The 17081-nt window shown below is 37.9% G+C and overlaps 1 protein-coding gene across 1 annotated transcript in view; it reads left to right on the top strand.

Annotated features, from left to right (window-relative positions):
- Positions 1–13991: 13991 nt before the first annotated feature.
- LOC140950334 (tyrosine-protein kinase receptor Tie-1-like) overlaps positions 13992–17081 on the top strand; it is a 4176-nt gene continuing 1086 nt past the window's right edge. Inside the window, exons 1-5 of the mRNA XM_073399555.1 lie at positions 13992–14223; positions 14715–14837; positions 15669–15739; positions 15833–15873; positions 16028–16124. Of these exons, the coding sequence (XP_073255656.1) occupies positions 14170–14223; positions 14715–14837; positions 15669–15739; positions 15833–15873; positions 16028–16124 (386 nt within the window). The 5' untranslated portion in view covers positions 13992–14169. The remainder of the gene's footprint in view (positions 14224–14714; positions 14838–15668; positions 15740–15832; positions 15874–16027; positions 16125–17081) is intronic.

Raw genomic sequence — 17081 nt, 5'->3', positions numbered from 1 at the left:
CATTTTTTGGAAACAAATCTACTCAAGGAAATCAAAGATTGCAGATTGAGTAATATTACAATAATTAAAAACCATATTTCTTTTTGAAAGAAATTATGCCTACATCAATAAGACTGAGCTGTTACATTTTACTCTTCAGTCTACTTTATATAGTTACTTCAACTTAACCTTTAAAGGCTGCACCAACTTTTTGAGAAACGCTCCCTATTTAGGGTGAAACATTCACTTCAGTGGCAAAGAGAAGTTGCTTAAACAATCTTCTGGTGTTTCTTTACAACACCTCGACTCTTGAAATGAATTAAGTATATCTTGTCAATTCAAAGGGCTTTAACAGTTAAAATGACTTATGGGGAATTGCACACAGCCCATTTCAAATGTTCTGGGACAGTGTCTGTCCCTCTTTCACTGGCAACATCTTGTCTTCGACTAACTGATTGTCTCCTTTGTTGGGAGATCATTGCTGCCTTCGCTCTTCCATCAAAAAGTTTAAAAAGGTTGTTCACATTCTCTGTTCTCCAAGACAGAGGCCTGGTTCTCAAGGAATTATCTTCCGGGTCAGACTCATCTGAAGACACAAGGCGTACATGAAGGGCTGAAAACAGGTCACCAGCCCTTTCCTCCTCAGTGATGGCTTTCAGTCTTTTATCAAGCTTCTACATACAAAAGAAAGAGAGAGAGAGAGAAAAAAAAACTCAGTAATTCAGCTAATTTTTTGCATAAAACATCACATGCCAACTGAAAAGCTACTTTTATACTGATTATCTGAACCCCAACACTGTTGTAAAAAATTAACACTGAGCGAGAGATAATGATGTTAGTTGTTGCTCTTAAACTTATGTAGTTGCGGTCGGTTAGGACTCTGAAACAGCTTATGACTACTAGGGTAACAATCAGTTAATCTTTTGGAAAATAAATTACATAGAAAGAAACACACATCACACACTTGCAAATAGAAGCCGTATAATATTACAAACTTTACTCCCCTATACTCCAGTCCTAACAGCGAAGGATGTACAGTATACCTTTTTGGTCAATTAAAACAATTACCATTTGAATACTCAAGATTTTGGTTCAAAAGTTTTTAATAACATGACAGAGAACCTCACCCTCTCAATTCTTTGCCTTCTTTTCTGCTCCTGTTGGTACTGCTCATATGTCCCCTTCTCCTCCTGTCTTTTTCGCTTCTTGCTTGAGGCCAAGTTTTGTGAAATGGCATCTAACAAAAAAAGGACAATTAATCTGCATAATAATTTATTATGAGCGTTACCATAAGTTCAATTTTTGGAACCTTTTGTACAGGGGTTTTCTCAAGTCTAAGATAATTGCTTTTCCTGATCGAATTATTACCTACCATGTCACCCATGGATGTAATAATGATCGCCTTTTTCCCAAGAAATATACAATGAAAGACCATATTTCTAATACTAAACTAGAAAAAGGCGATCATTATTACATCCAAACAGGGCACAAGGATCTTTTTTCCCATTACAATCTTATTCTAAGAAAACTTTAACAAAAAGTGTCCTGAAGAGCGCTCCATAATACAAACTAAATGTGCTCATGCCCCCCTGGGCATCCTATAAAACTCCTTAAATAGAATCAATTCAATATGGCTGCTGTATCGGTAAAAAGGTCTATTAAAAGCAGTTTACATATAAATTGTAGATAAACTATCTTCAGATCACACGTACATCTATTTCATACATCATTTTTTTAAAAGGTTAATTGGCACAGTAGTTCAAAACTGTCTATCTTAAAGGCACAAAAAATTTTAACTAAAGGTAATTTGGACAAAACCTGGAGCTGCGATACAGCGAAAAAGCAAAGCCAAATTAATGAAGGGTGAAATGAAATGTACTTTTATAAAAAAGCTTGTGTGTTTACAAATCACGCACTATACCTATTGGAAAAAGTGACTGCATGTACCACTACAATGAAGAAGTCCCATAACAAAGCAAAAGCAGATTTTTAACTGTTCATTGAAAGTTTCTTTAAAGTACTGTCCTAACAAAACGTGGTCTCTAGCTGGTATGGGGTAGGCACTTAAACAATAAATGGTGTGGGATGAGGTTTTGTGATATCCAGAAATAATCGAGGGAGAGGTTTGACTAAATGACATCAGCTGAGCCAAAGGCCTAGGCTGATAACACTTACTGAGACCTTGATTATTCCAAATATCACAAAAACCAATTCTGATAGTTGTTTCATTATGCATTGTTTCCAAGAAAACAAGGACAAACACAGAATTGCACGGAACACAGTTTGACATTCCTCTTAGAAATCATACTTGGCGTGCACCAGGGGGGTAGAGACAAAGTCGGGCTTATGTCGTACGATCCCTGCCAAATTTTAAATTCATCATTTAAATCTCTACCCTTGGTACTTGAATTTTATAGCTTAATTCAAAATTTTACACTCTTCCTTTAGAACAAAACGTTTTTATGCTCGCGTCCCTTAGCTTTTAAACTCAATTCTTCTATTTGACCTTACTTGTTGTGTATTTTCAACTCGCTTCGTCAAATTACATAGTAGAACCATCAATTTTCAACTCGGCGCTGTGAATAAAACTATACACCAGACAAATTTTCCAACATTGCTACTTTTTATAAGCTTAATTGAATGCCTGAACCAATACTCAGGGCATTTTGCCACTTTCCGAGTCATATTTCAAACTCGACCACGTGTACTTTCAACATGACTTGTGAATTTTTGTTCACGCTTCAGTGATCATTGATCAAGACCAGGGAGCATCCCTGGGTCAAAACAATACAAGCCTTTGTCGGGTGGGTGGCTCTTTAGTCCATCGTGCTTAGCGCATATTACACAAACATGGCGGCAGAGTTTGCACTTGCTTAGATTCCTATCAGTATGGTGATTATGGCAGATTCATGCATCAATTGGGGTATTCAAATTGCACTACTATAAATAGTGGGATTTACCTGATTCTATCGTGGCTGGCATGGGATCCGCCACAGCATGTTTATTGAGCGCACAGCAATAAAAGGGGTTGGTCGGTAGGCCTAAACGACTTTTACCTCTAACCCAAATGTTTGTCGTTCCAATAAGTTTTTTTCCTCTGCTGGGTAGATTATGCTCTGGAAGTTTCTACAATTTCACTGAACAAATGTGATTTTAGCCGCTTGTTTCACACTGAGAGGTTGTGGAACACATAATGATTTACTGTGGTTTTTGTTTCTGGTTGGCAGAATTTACCCTCTGACGCAAAAGCATTTTCTTTGACCTCTTTTAAAGCACAAAGCTTTTTATTACGGCTGAATAAGGGTTCTAATTTTCTCTTAAGTGCCTTCTGGATTTGAATATTTTAAGCGATTTTCTCTAGTCCTTTAATGTAATGTTTTTCTGCAATGTTGCATCATTCTGGGCCTAACTCGTTTAGTAGTTTTCTTTGCAGGATATTAAATTATCACAGATAGTGATTTTCAGATCCAAAATTATAAGAATGAGGTGCATCAACTATAGATAATTGCATTGTGACTTAGTAGACTTTAGCTTATCGTTTTTCTCAAGATAATATGAGTCTTTTGACTGGAGTGTGTATTTCCTTCCTTGGTAATACCTTTGAATGAACTTAACAGTGTTTGGACTGTATTTTATGGCCACTTTGTGATCAGGTAATCAGAGATTTTGATCAAATCAAACCATCAAAAATCAAACAATCAAAAATTTCATTACAGATCACTTGAAATGAACACTACACATGTGAGAAGGTGCAATTTTTGCGGGGATCGTACACCATACGGAGTGAAAAAAACATTTTCACAACTTGCAAAGCAGTCACCTTGTGTGGTGGACAGTGGATAATTTTATTACAAAGTAACTAGTTCAGAGGTGAAAAGTGAACCAGCAGAGAGAATAATATTCAATCAGTGAGAAAAATATATCTCATGCCTCTTTGTTTTTCTCACATATCCTATTTGTCCTTGCAAAATCCAAGCGACACTAGCTGCATTACTGTGTAAATTCTTAACCAACAACCATGTGTGCTGGACTATCGATCGAATTGATCAACTTTATAGATACATTTATTTTTCTGGGTGAAGAGAATACTATAGTAGCTGTGATACTGATAACAATTACTTGAGAAAGAGCCAGATTTATCAGAATTAAACCTATTTAAGAGAGGTCTATAATAATTATGAGCTTACATTGTGTAAATATCTGATCATACAAATTCACAATTCAGTGATAACATTTAATTTCACTTTGTTTGATGGAATCAGTAAACACCTTCATTGAAAGTCAAAATTCAAATGAGCCAAATAAACAAACTACATCCATTGCTGAGAGCTCTTTACATTAAAGCAGCCTTAACTTTCCTTAGGTTTGCAGTAAAACACTTCTCAATATCTTAACTATTCGGCAATTGTTTAAGCTATATGTTGCTATAATACATGTATTATGTTGCATAGCCTGTGAACAGGCTCTCTGTTTGGGGAAAGTTAAAAAAAAACACGAGGGAAGGGGAAGGGGAAGAGCCAGTAGAGAAACCTATGAGGTTGCTATTTTGCGGCACCCACTGTGCATCTGATTCTGATACAAGCTCCTATTGGCGAAAACACTGACAGCTCTTGTGATCTTTAACATGGCATCTTCTGGCACATCACTGATAAGCTTATTTAGCCGCAATAAAGAGCTTTACATTTCAAAAGAGCTAAAATAAAATGTTCTTGCATCAGAGGGCAAATCACACTTCCACCTTCCTGCGTGCACACAACCTACAGATTAGTCACTAATAGACCTTTCCGGCATTCTGTCTATTGCAGTAAGCAAACGTAAAGAAATGAGGATGAGGCTCAGGTGGACAATTTTAATTTCATACAAAGGTCTATCTGCCAGCAGATAACTAACTAATCTGTAGGTTGAGCTTGATGTATGATTTCTAAGAACAAACTGAGTACGCTGTGTTTGTCCTAATTTTCTGTTATTTTGAAGTCGGCATTCTCCAGAGGATTTTCATTTCGCAAACTACAGATTCTCATTTCGCAAACTACAGATTTTCATTTCGCAAACTACTGATTTTCATTTCGCAAACTACAGATTTTCATTTCGTTTCGTTCCATTTCGTTTCGTTTTGCAAACTACAGTAAGCCAATTACAAGTCCTTATTCTAAGTAGAACCTAGTGTAAGTGAAGAAATATTACTTGAAAATAACAACATCACTGTTTCATGTAAACAAATTTGTCCCCAAGCATTACATTTTTATCAAAAGTTACAGGCAAAAAAGAATGAACTTTAGGCCAACAAGTTTTCAAAAACCTCTATTCTAGACTTGCAACCATGTGACAAGGCGGTCATATTATTGGTGGTGTGTTGGAGGTCATTACAATAGAATGTTTTTTCGGCGAATTTACATGAAAATGGGGTTTAGTTCCCACAGGAGAGAAATTGTTCTTAACCCTAACACACCACCAATATGGCTGCTGTGACGTCAAGTGCAAACCAGCAATTGTAATCTACTTTAATCTTCTTCAAGTTTGTCTATCTGAGCCTCCTTTTGTGTTTGCTCTCTTGTTTATACCTTCTTCAGCTGTTGTGAGTGGTTATTTTTATGTTTCCAGCGTGCAAAGAGAGTCGTGGCCGATAGCCCGAGGCTAGTGGATTTTGCTATCGGGCTAGTGATTTTTGTTCTTAACTTGCCCGACAGGCAAGTACTGACTCTTGGGGAAATTCAAATTATAGAAGGATTGTAATCAATCCTCCTAATCAAAAAGGATTTTGGGGCTAATTGAAATGACTTCTGGGCTAGTACATGCTAGCTACAGCTTGCCCGAATTGCAGGCTGTAAAACGGACTTTCTTTGCACCCTGGTTTCAGTCAATATGGTGGCGGTTTCATTAAATTTTGATAAATTTCGTGCCACAGCTCCTTTATAAAACATTGATTTCATTGAAAACTTAAAATGATTTAAATAGTTTGAAAACAGGGCAACTTACCTTTTCTTGCTATCTATTTTTCCAGCAAAATCCTGAGTCTTGAAGCGCTTTAGTAGTACAGGCCGTAGTATAATTCGGTGTTCAAATTCTGTCTCAGTCTGATTGACTGAGTCTCCTGTATGGAAAGGGTTGCCTCTTAAAATAGATCGATGACTGAAGGTTGAACGTTCGATGATAATGTGTTACAGTCCTCAGATGTCCTGTGATGCTATCGAGAAGCATAATTATGGACTCAAAATTCTGAAGGAAATCAAACAAGTTGGCGTGATCGAAACGATCGATTTCACACTTTCAAAGGGTGTGTTCCTTTCGGTGAATCCAAAAACGGATTTTTGATCCTAGATTTGCCAGATTTCGTGGTCGAAAGGAACGTGAAATCCGAAATTGGATTTGTAACCTTGGTAACCTTTCGCCAACGCGTGCAATATGCACGACAGCCTCTCAAAAAATGACGTGTTTTCTACTGTTTGACAAATTATGCGATTATACCGTGCAGAATTTAGTAGTCGGCAGTTCAAATAGCGACGATGGAACATGTAAAACAGACAAAGAAAGAAGCGCATTAAAATTGAAAATTATCTAAAGAATGTCAGCCAGTTTGATCCATTCCCATAGCTCGGATTTTTTTATGTAACACGATCGAGTGCCTGTCGCGTCTGCAAGCGAGTTTGTAGTTAGATAACAGTTCATTTGTTACTTTTACTTATTTCTGATTTCAAGGAATCTTTAGAGACAAATGGTTAGTATATGGATATTTTAATGTACCAGGAACAATCTTCTAATGTTTTCAGATGTTTTGCGGCAAATGACAGCTGCAACGACGAAACACTACGGCCTCTATGGGAATACTTCAACTGGAAATACCGCTGGATCGTCTGACTAATTTCGGATCCACAGTGAATGGAACAGCGTAGATCACTAATCTGTTAATCTGGATTTGGATTCTTCGGATTTCAAATCCAATGAATCCTTTTTCAAAAAGGATTCACCAGATCAAAAATCCGGATTCGGATTTTCCGAAAGGAACGCGAAATCCGTTCTTAGATCTAAAATCCGTTTTTGGATTCACCGAAAGGAACACACCCAAAATGGACGCCAAATCGGAACCTGAAAGAGCATGTGCAGAGCAAATACCCGCTGACCAGTTTCTTTGCTGTATTGTTTCATTTCCAGGCCTCATTCGAACGTATAACCCCCAGGTTTTTTCTTTTTCCTTCTCCTGACAGAAGCGATACCCGGGAAGCGATAAAGGCAGTTGAAAAAGCAATGTAGTATTTGTAGAAAGTTTGTCAATTAAGTAGCCACAGTTTTTCGAGAATACCGTCTGTCGTTCCTCGTAAGTGAGAAAAGAGTTATCATGCATGTTCCCTCTGTTTCGGTTAACTGGTTGTGACAAAGACACTGTATTATTTTTCAAGAGTAAGTGACAGGCCATTTATGTTAACAATGCCTTCCAGTCACCCGAAAAGAATTACACGATCTCCAAAAACAACAAGCCAACGACTCTCATCGTTAGCGGCGTGAAAACTACTTCGGTCATGCTAAAAACAAAAAAGAAAACACATCCTGCTACCAGAGTGGCAATGTATGAGTAACCTTACAGTTACTCAACTTTCATATCTCGCGTAAGAGGATAGAAGTAAAGTTGTTGCAACCTTATGTTACCTTCAATCAACCTTTAAGCCAAGTGCGTAAATCTTTACCAACCTGGGCGTACCTTGGAAAGTTTGCGTAAATGAGTTAGTTGTGTTTTTATCAGTAGGTAAAGTTTAAATTTCCCCAAATTTCAGTTTTCATGCCATTTTACCTCACTGTCGAAAGTCGACATAGCTTTGGCTAACTGATATCGTCAAGAATCAGAGCTCGTATATTTCTTGACACACCGCAGAATCCGGGTTACGATTAGTCCTGATTTTTCACGACAGAAGTATCGGGGACAAGGACACTCTCTGAAACGCCGCGTTTCATGACACCTCGCGTGTCGGTATACGATTTGCTAAGTGCCATGGAGTATCGTGGCCCTGTAAATTCCACTACATTACTTATTTCACGCAGTGTACGGTTAGAAAACACCGCATTCACCTACTAAGGAAAACAAGGAGCTAACGCAGCATTATCACTGGAAGGATAATGGCAACTGAACGTTATGTTTTCCTTATGTTTGCTGTCAAATGAAAACCCGCGAAAAACTCTACGTTTGGCCACCGCGCAAAACAACAGAAAACGCTTAGAAAACAACATGTTCGTCGATGTTTTTCTAGAGGTGGAAAACTGTAGGTTAATGAAGTGTTTTCCTTGCGTTAACTGTTAACAAATACAGTAGGAAAATGCCGCACAAACTGCGCGTTCACCTGGTCTGGAAAATACATGTAAACGCCTTGTAAAATACGGTGTTTGCCTGAGATTTTCGAGTGCAGGAAAACGCCAGGTTAACTCCCAATTTTCCTTGGATTCACACAAGGAAAATTAGTAATTTTCGGGATGTTTTCAGGAGTGGGAAAACAGATGGTGAATGCCGAATTTTCTAGGATTTACCGTTCTGTAAAATTATTGGTAAATGAGGGTTTTCTTGCCGTGGAATTTTTTCAGATTGTAGGGAAATACACAACAGGCATCAAACGTTTATGTTATGTAAAAATTATTTTGGGAAATCGTTTTGAGCTTCTCGGAAAATATTTGAAAATCGTTTTACAGACAACATAAAGTAACGCCATCTTTAACATATGCGTGACCATCGTCAGTCGACCAGGCAAATTAGGTCATCAAACGTCTGTCCTAAAAAGTCTTGCTAATATATTCACGCACAAAGTCCTAAATGTTAAAGTACTTGCCCTATTCTTTGTTTCAGGTCTAGGTTTACGGCAAAATGTTTCGCGTTGCCATCTGTTTAAGTTTGCCATTCTATATTAAACTCTGTTTGAGACTCATAAGCAACACGCATGCTTTCTAACGAAGTTCGCTTATGTTAATTCAGCACGTAGTAAACCCTCTCCTCCTGATCTGTCAACAACTTTTGTCTCAAAATGCTGCTGGACACCGCAGAAGGAAGCGCCAATCTGAAGGATGAAGCGCGCGCCGTACGGACGTTTTGTGACTTAGTATGCAAATTATTTTCAACAGTAATATCGGATTACAGCAGTCAAGATTGGGTGACCCGGGGTCAGGATCGGCTAAAAGCAGGCGAAAAGCAAACGTAAAACATGTGTGTAATATAAAATTTTTGAAAATGAAGAATTTAATTGGTAGCCTCGCTGAAGATTTTCATTGCTTCGAGACGTCGGCATTATCAAATCAAAAGATGTCTTAACAAAAAATTGTGTACATGTTTTCTTCCCATCTTCACAAGCAGAACTTCCAGTTGTTGGCTGCACGTGAGTAATCCTGGCCTGCACGTGCGTTATTTCAGAGTGCCTTCTTAATAAAGGACAAAATTAATATAATTTCAGCTGTTTTAAATGTCACTTTTCGTGAATTGAAACAAACATTATTTAGGTTTTTTTGTTAGTACATTTGAAATAAGACAATTTCCAAAACAACAACAAAAATACATTCTTCTGGAAGAAACAGCGGAGACAACAGAACCTCGGCCATGAAGGATCTGATGGTGCCTTGCGATCTTTAACCTGTGCCGAGTAAGACCAGGAAGCCAGTTTTGCAAGGTTTCGAAATCCATTTAATTTTTGTCTCAGTGACATAAGGGACGGACCATTAGAAAACTTATTGGGGGTTGGGGGGAGTACCAAAAAAAAATGTTCGCGCAAGGGAAAATTAAATGAAAAAATTCATGCACGCCAATTAACCCTAAAAAATATTCATGCTACGGCCTAAAAAAAAATTCATACAAGGAATTTGATAACGAAAAAAAATCCCTGCGGCTCAAAAATCCCGCCCCTATAACTTTTCTAATAGTCCGTCCCTAATAGATAAGATTTCTCTGCTTGATCCCTAGTGTCCTGCGTTCTTGTAACATTCTGCAAGCGCATTTGCTACTGATCTTAAAGTCAATGGCTTCGTCATTGGTCTGCTGAGCTACAATTTGAGATTGAACTAAGGATACCCAGAGTTTTTCAGCGTCTTCTGGTGCAATCTCCTACCCGTCCGTCCGTAGGGCGGGTAGGAGAGAACCCTGGGAACGAGGTTGCAATCTCTCTAAGAGTTGCATCGACCACTTGATTTGCTGTTCGAATGTGGAATCGTTGAGTTCTATCCGATGTCACATCCCCCACACGTTGTCTTGAATGAGGTACAAGTCAGTCGTTTGAAGGAAATGTTAAAATAATAATTAAAAAACGACAACAACAAAGCCATCAGAACTGGACTGTGATCTTTAACTTTAAAAAAAAAAAATTACTCTAGGGGAAATCGGGTTTAATTTCAAACTAAAAGTAAAACTGAAAGGTTTATTTTATCGGACAGATTAGGTGGATTGGTGCCATACCCGGGAGACTCTGGGTTATCTAAAAGAATTGACAACTCTTGAATCTAAGTGACTTATTAGAATATAATATAATTAATAAACCAAGAGTACCTGAACCTACAGGAATGAGGATACCGGTTTGCTGATAGATATATTCTGAAATGTTCTTCTTCTAACTCCTTTGTCGGCTTTAACAGAATTCCCTCGCCTTTCAGTTATGTGATTGATGATTTCCCTTGGAACTTGGTACTAATTGGAATAACTGTTCCGACGCCATCCAATACCGAGCTCACAACGATGAAAAGGGCATATATTAAAGGAACTTAGGGCGCTTTCGATCTGTCAGAACTGGCCGACTGGACCATCGCCCGACCGGTCATTTTGAAAATGAAATGGGATTTTTCCAAGAGTTTTTGCCGAAAAACGTTCTCTTTCGAGCATACTATTTCGGATTAGACTGATCTAGCTGAAGATTTTGATTAAAAGGGAAATTATCATTGTGAGGGGAATGGTCTGGCTGGGCAGTTCTGAGCTAAAATAAAGTCTGTTTCGCTTTCAATACCAGAAAGAGACCATGTCGACCTATGCCCAGTTACGTCCTTAATAGTTTGACAACGACAAAGGAACAATCTCAGTTGATCTCTGCTTATTCCTTCTATCAAACGAACATAGAGTACCTACTAATGACTCGAAAAAAGGAGCACGAACCTTCCATAGCTTCATCGAAGAAGAGCGCACACAAACAGTGTTTATGCAAAGATCTTTTTTTTTTCAAGTGGGAATGAACAGTTGAGTCAAATTAAACTAAATTTAATTCGATAATGTTGATCAGATGCCTAAAACGTCAAAATATTAAAGATGATTCTCGGGTAAAATAATGTCAACTGGAGTGTTTTTGAAGAAGGAGGAGTATAAAAGATGAATCTTCTTCAGTGTACTGGAGTCGGTAAAGCGCGTCACGTGTATTTCACCGGAAGTAGACCCTTGGCACACTCCTATGCAAATGAGATTAATTGAAGTGAACGGATCCACGAGCAAGGAACCTTGCTTTGTTAAACTACCGAGTTTTATTTTATAGACGGCTTTTTTAAGGTCCAGGTTTCTCAAAATTTTTAACCCTATTCAGACTGGGCTTTTTTGGTCAATCTGTGACTGGGGGGGGGGGGGCTCCTCGGACCCCCCCTCTGTATCTCTGGAACCAATAATGCTAGGGTCATGAAATTTACACACAATGATCATCTCCGTACAAAGAAGCCCCACACCCAGTTTTGACTTGCCACGCCCAATGATGACGTCACAGTGACGTCATATTCCGATTTTTCAATGTTTCTTATTATTTCTCCACTTCGATATGTAAACTATCAATAATATTGGTAAAGTCATCTCTTTGTTATCCTTTCTTATGAACTAGTAACAAGGAAACACTTGTACAGCGAGAAAAAGCAATAGGAAGCAATAAAATCTAAAATTTGAAATGGTTGTCCGCCATCTTGGATCCGCCATCTTGGATCCGCCATCTTGGATTTCCGTTTTTTTGTTAAAATTATAATCTAAAGCAACTTTCAAAGGGGAAAAAGCTCAGAATGTATAAAAGAAGTATCAAACTAATGTTTATTACCCAAACAAATGACTTTGGAAGTGTTATTTGGAAAATAGAGCAGCATATTTGTCAAAGCAAAAAAGTGACAAATTTTACCCCACCCCTTCCCCCCAAATAGTCGATGTTGAAACATTTTGATGTAATTCAAAAACTAGTCCCAAGCAAAGACCATTTTAACAACAAAAAGCACTATAAGTGTAAAAACGCGATCTTAAAACAAAAAAATCACCATTTTTTAAATTTTCCAAAACCTATGTGTCAGAAACTGGTTGCCATGGCAACATGATTAATCACATGGACATGGTAGTTATACCAAAATGTTCCTAGATAAATTTTAGGAAAAGTCAGAAAATTTGAACGTCATAGCTCTTTCGGTGTAGGAGTTATCACGATTTTGCCGGAGGGGGGGTTCGAAAAGCCCCCCCCAGTCTGAATAGGGTTAAGAAGCATGAGATGTTAACTTGAAAACATTAGAGAAAACAGAGAGATGAAGAAATTACCAGAAAGCTGTCACGCACCTCCACAATGCTACAATGTGAACGCACTCATTCCAGCGGACTTCACGACTACGGTAACATAGCATGACATAGGTGATAAGACGGCAAAATGAAACAACTTGGAGCTTGAAGTACAACTGATACAGGTTAAGGTGAGCTTTTCAAAAAAATTGTTTTACATATCAAGGCTACCAGCGTTGTAAACGGAAACCTAAAGTCAAATTGTTGGTGGTGGTCGCGTGACTCATGTGTTGGATGGCGTTATTTCATGTTGTCTGTAACAGGAATTTCAAATAATTTCTGAGAAGCTCAAAGTGATTTCCCCAGAATAATTTTAACATAACATAATAGTTTGATGCTTGTAGTGTTTCCCCTTCAATCCTGAAAAATTCTGATCAAAGGCACATGATAAAAATCGGCAATTTTTTCAACTACCCTCTGTGGCTGGACAACCGGTTAGACATACGCTTCAGCTTTTTTATAATTACTCAGACTGTTGTAAGGGAAAGTTCATTTAATATGACGGGGGGGGGGGGGGGGAATGAAGATATTGAAACTCGAAGCTTGAATTTTTAGCAGCCCCCCTCGCTAGCGGTTCAATTTTTTAGGAACCCCCCCCTTGGTAGTCGAAAAAATTTCAGAGCCCCCCCCCCCCCCCTCCTCCTTCATTTCTTAACATTTCTTGTTACAGAGTCATCGTTTTTATAGTTCCCGTTAGCAGATTTTGAAATCTTGTTGAATCAATGTGGTTTTATTATAAAAAGTTTGAGCATTTCTAATTTTTGAAATTTTCTAAAGCATTTTTGGGATGAACAAGAGTGTAATAATTACTGAGACTACATTTGTTATATCTGTAAACCACGTGATATAGCTGAGTTACACAGGTCATTAAATTGCTGAGTTGAAAACCATCCGATCTGTATGATGATGTCATGTGTTGGTTTTGAAGTATACAAATTTTCGGAGCCCCCCTCCTAGCGCAACAATTTTTTCAGAGCCCCCCCTTCGGGTGTCTAAAAATTTTCGGAGCCCCCCCTCAATATCTTCATCCCCCCCCCCCCTTTTCATATTAAATGAGCTTTCCCTAATGCTAAAAATATTATATGTTTTGTTCAACGACGAGTTATACTTACAATTTTAGCAACGAACTTTTTTTCTAACGGGGTTGTTTTGAAATGCAAGTCGACCGAATCATAGTGAATTTCAACCCTGTTCTCGGCTTGCGAAATCGACGGCGGGGCTTGAAACGGTTTTCTTGTATTTCTCGGAAACGAACAGACCTTTCAAAGAAAAAACTACATGGCGTTTGCACACTTACTAAAGTCTATCAGTATGCAAAAGAAGAGCGATTTTTATTTTTTGAGCCTTGTCACACTTTGGTCGATATTTGCATGGAGTTGCTCATAAAATGTTCCCGACTAGAGCTGATAACTTGTTTTATTTCTTAGGTTCTTTTTTCTTTTCCTATCATGAAATTTAAACGTTCATATATCCTTGTACTTGACTAAATAAACATCTTCATAAGGTTGAGAAGTTTACCTTAGCTTGTTTCATTACCCGCAGATCCCCTGTTAGTCCTTATTGAGTATGTACCGCATGGTGACCTGCTGGGCTATTTGAGGAAGAGTCGAGGACTAAACGATACGTACTTCAAGGACCCGGATAGCAAGCCACAGACCACTCTATCAGCGGATCAGTTGATGAAATTTGCCTGGCAAGTCGCAGATGGAATGTGTTACTTGTCTTCAAAAAAGGTTCGATCGTCTGTTTTTGCTTTGTTATATTATTTAGTGTGAAAGAGAACATGATCTTCGCAGTAGAATGAACAACCAAAGCGGTTGAAAATTAAAGAACCCTGATCTTTGCGATGACCGGAGGGAACGCTCTGCTATCCACTGAGCTAATCAAGCCGATTGAGCTAATGAGGTCAATGGATTGAGCGTTTCCCGGTCATTGCAAAGGTCAGGGTTCGATTCCCGGTCAACCCTTGTTTTTAGGTACTTTTTCAACCGCTTAGGTTGTTCATTCATTCATACTGTGAATATCATGTTCACTTTCTTATCTTGATATTTCAATCCATATTCTATTACTGTAGTGTCAGACACGGACACAGGTCTCTTCATAAATCACGCCAAAAGGTTTGACAAATGTTTCTGCCTGCAGACTCGTAGACCAATTTTTTAGCATATATTAAGCTTTCAACTTAGTCTGATAAAGGAATAACAAGTCTCATCTTTTCTTGTAGGTAATCCATCGTGACTTGGCAGCAAGGAATGTTCTAGTTGGTGAAGGAGAAAAATGTAAGGTGACAGATTTTGGAATGGCAAGGGATGTGCATCAGGATGACATTTACACTAAAAAAAGTCGGGTGGGTATAACACTGGGAATTTGTAAACTTTCCGGGATCGGTACTCTGATAAAAGGCAGATGAGTTTCTCCTATTTATAAAGGTCTTCTATTTGTTAACGATCCCCGGCAAGTGAAATTGGTCTTGACTTTTGAGAAACGAGTATAGTTACCAATTACAACAGGAAACTAATGCGCAGTAGACAAAAACCGACATAAATGAAAACGCAAGACAACAAATTTATCTCTATATTTTGAAACTGTCTAATTATTAGAAGACAGAAATAATGGCAGCCTGTTGTATTGATGGGTAAGCAATTCTTAAGTGAAGAGGATTGCACGGTAATCAATATTAAGAAGTCAATTTGCTTTGGATGTTTGACCAATCATAATGATATTTATGTTTTATTTTATATCATGGGTGACAATTACTCCTTAATTTTTGCTCGAAATTTCTGCGTTAATTTATAATTTTACATGTGAAATTACAAAGTTGTCATAGCAACGTTCCGCACGTCTCCAAGGTTTAAAAATTTATGAATGAAGATGTCACGGCATTAAAAGACACTTTAGAAAACCCAAACACACGAAAGAGCAAATCAAGAAGGATTATAGCAGAAAAATTCGAAAAGTTTTGAGCTTAAAGCTTTTCTGCATGTGCATGGAACTAAAGTCTCGATATGATAAGCAGGTAACAAAAAAAAAAAAAAAACGCGATTGGAGGCGTTATTTGTGACCCGTGATATTCATAGGTAATCAAATGGTATGACCTATCTACAACTTGTTTTTTGAAGAGAACGCCTTAGTTCGGTTGAAATCGTTTTCTTTTTTTTTTTCTTTTATGACTCTTAAGGGTCGCCTGCCTTTTAAGTGGACTGCTTATGAGGCTTTGTTGTATGGAGTATACACAACACAAAGTGACGTGTGAGTAGTGAACATTATATGGCATTTGAAATAGCCTTGTTCATTTTTCGTTAACTACAAATGTTCACATCTCCCATTCCTTTCAATTTGCAGTTGGAGTTATGGTATTCTCCTTTACGAGATACTTACTGTAGGTAAGCGTGGATTAAAACAGAAACATACACAATATTGTTTAAAAAATCAGTTAAATAAGCTGAGTCCTGCATCAGATATTAATTACATAATACAATCGCTCCTTTTCTCCAATAAATGAATAGATAAATGAAATATTCCAACGTCATTTTATAGGTGGGACTCCATATCCAGATATAAAACCTCGTCAAATCGCGGAACGACTTCAAAAAGGATACAGAATGCCGAAACCAAGACACGTTGATGAGAAACTGTGAGTAAAGGTTCAGTTTATTGTATCATATAATAGCTTAGCCATTAAGGATTTTCAGTTTTGATTATCTCAGTTTTTAGTATTTGCAACTGTATCTCTATCAAAAGAGGCTACTCATGCAAGGGGGTATTGCCTCAAGCAATCCTCTTCCACGTGAGGACTAGACCAGTCTATAGACTTGTGTGTGTTCTCCTTTAACTTTTGGCGCGCTTCTGTTTAATTTCCACCTGGGCTTTCCACCTCCAAATGAACCCTTATAGCTTTTTACTTAAGGATAGGCATAGGACATCAAGAGGGTGGAAATTGTCCACTTCACGTCTGTTTCTTAACTTAATATTAGAAAATCTTTGGGCTCTTTGTTAAAATGACCCAGGTACCAGGTCATGCTGAAATGTTGGGAGGAAGAATCAAATGATCGACCAACATTTCAAAACCTGCGGAAGACCATGAAGGAAGTGGAGAGAAAACACCAGGTGAGATGATTAGACAACATGATAAAGATGGTACTACATTTACAGGAAAAGATTCATTATTTGATTGTTTCGCCACTTATCAGACACAGTACAGTTATATGACAAAGATAACCAGTCTCTTTGTTAAAATGGAGACAAGGAGGGGAATATATTGGGTGGAAGGAGTGACAGTATAGCCACCAAGTGAACGACTTTTGTAAGACGTCTGAGAAAAAGACACATTCCAAAGACATTTGGAATTAAATATATTCTACAAAAACAGCTCGTAAAAAAAGACCAAAGAGTTAACTTGTGTAAATAAGTGTATTCAGCAGATGATTAAAAGAAGTTGGACCTCCTTTCTTGTCAATACAAACAGCATTCAATAAGGCCGAGGAAAATAACACATACCGGGGTCTGCATAATTCTTCAAATCACACAAAAGACGAATCCAATAATTTCCTTATTATTCATTCAAGAAATCTGTAATTTTAAATGGTATTTT

The sequence above is a fragment of the Porites lutea genome, chromosome 10, assembly GCF_958299795.1.
Source record: "Porites lutea chromosome 10, jaPorLute2.1, whole genome shotgun sequence".
NCBI lineage: Eukaryota > Metazoa > Cnidaria > Anthozoa > Scleractinia > Poritidae > Porites > Porites lutea.
Note: the sequence above shows the minus strand (reverse complement) of the source record. Positions and strands in the feature narration are given on the sequence as shown.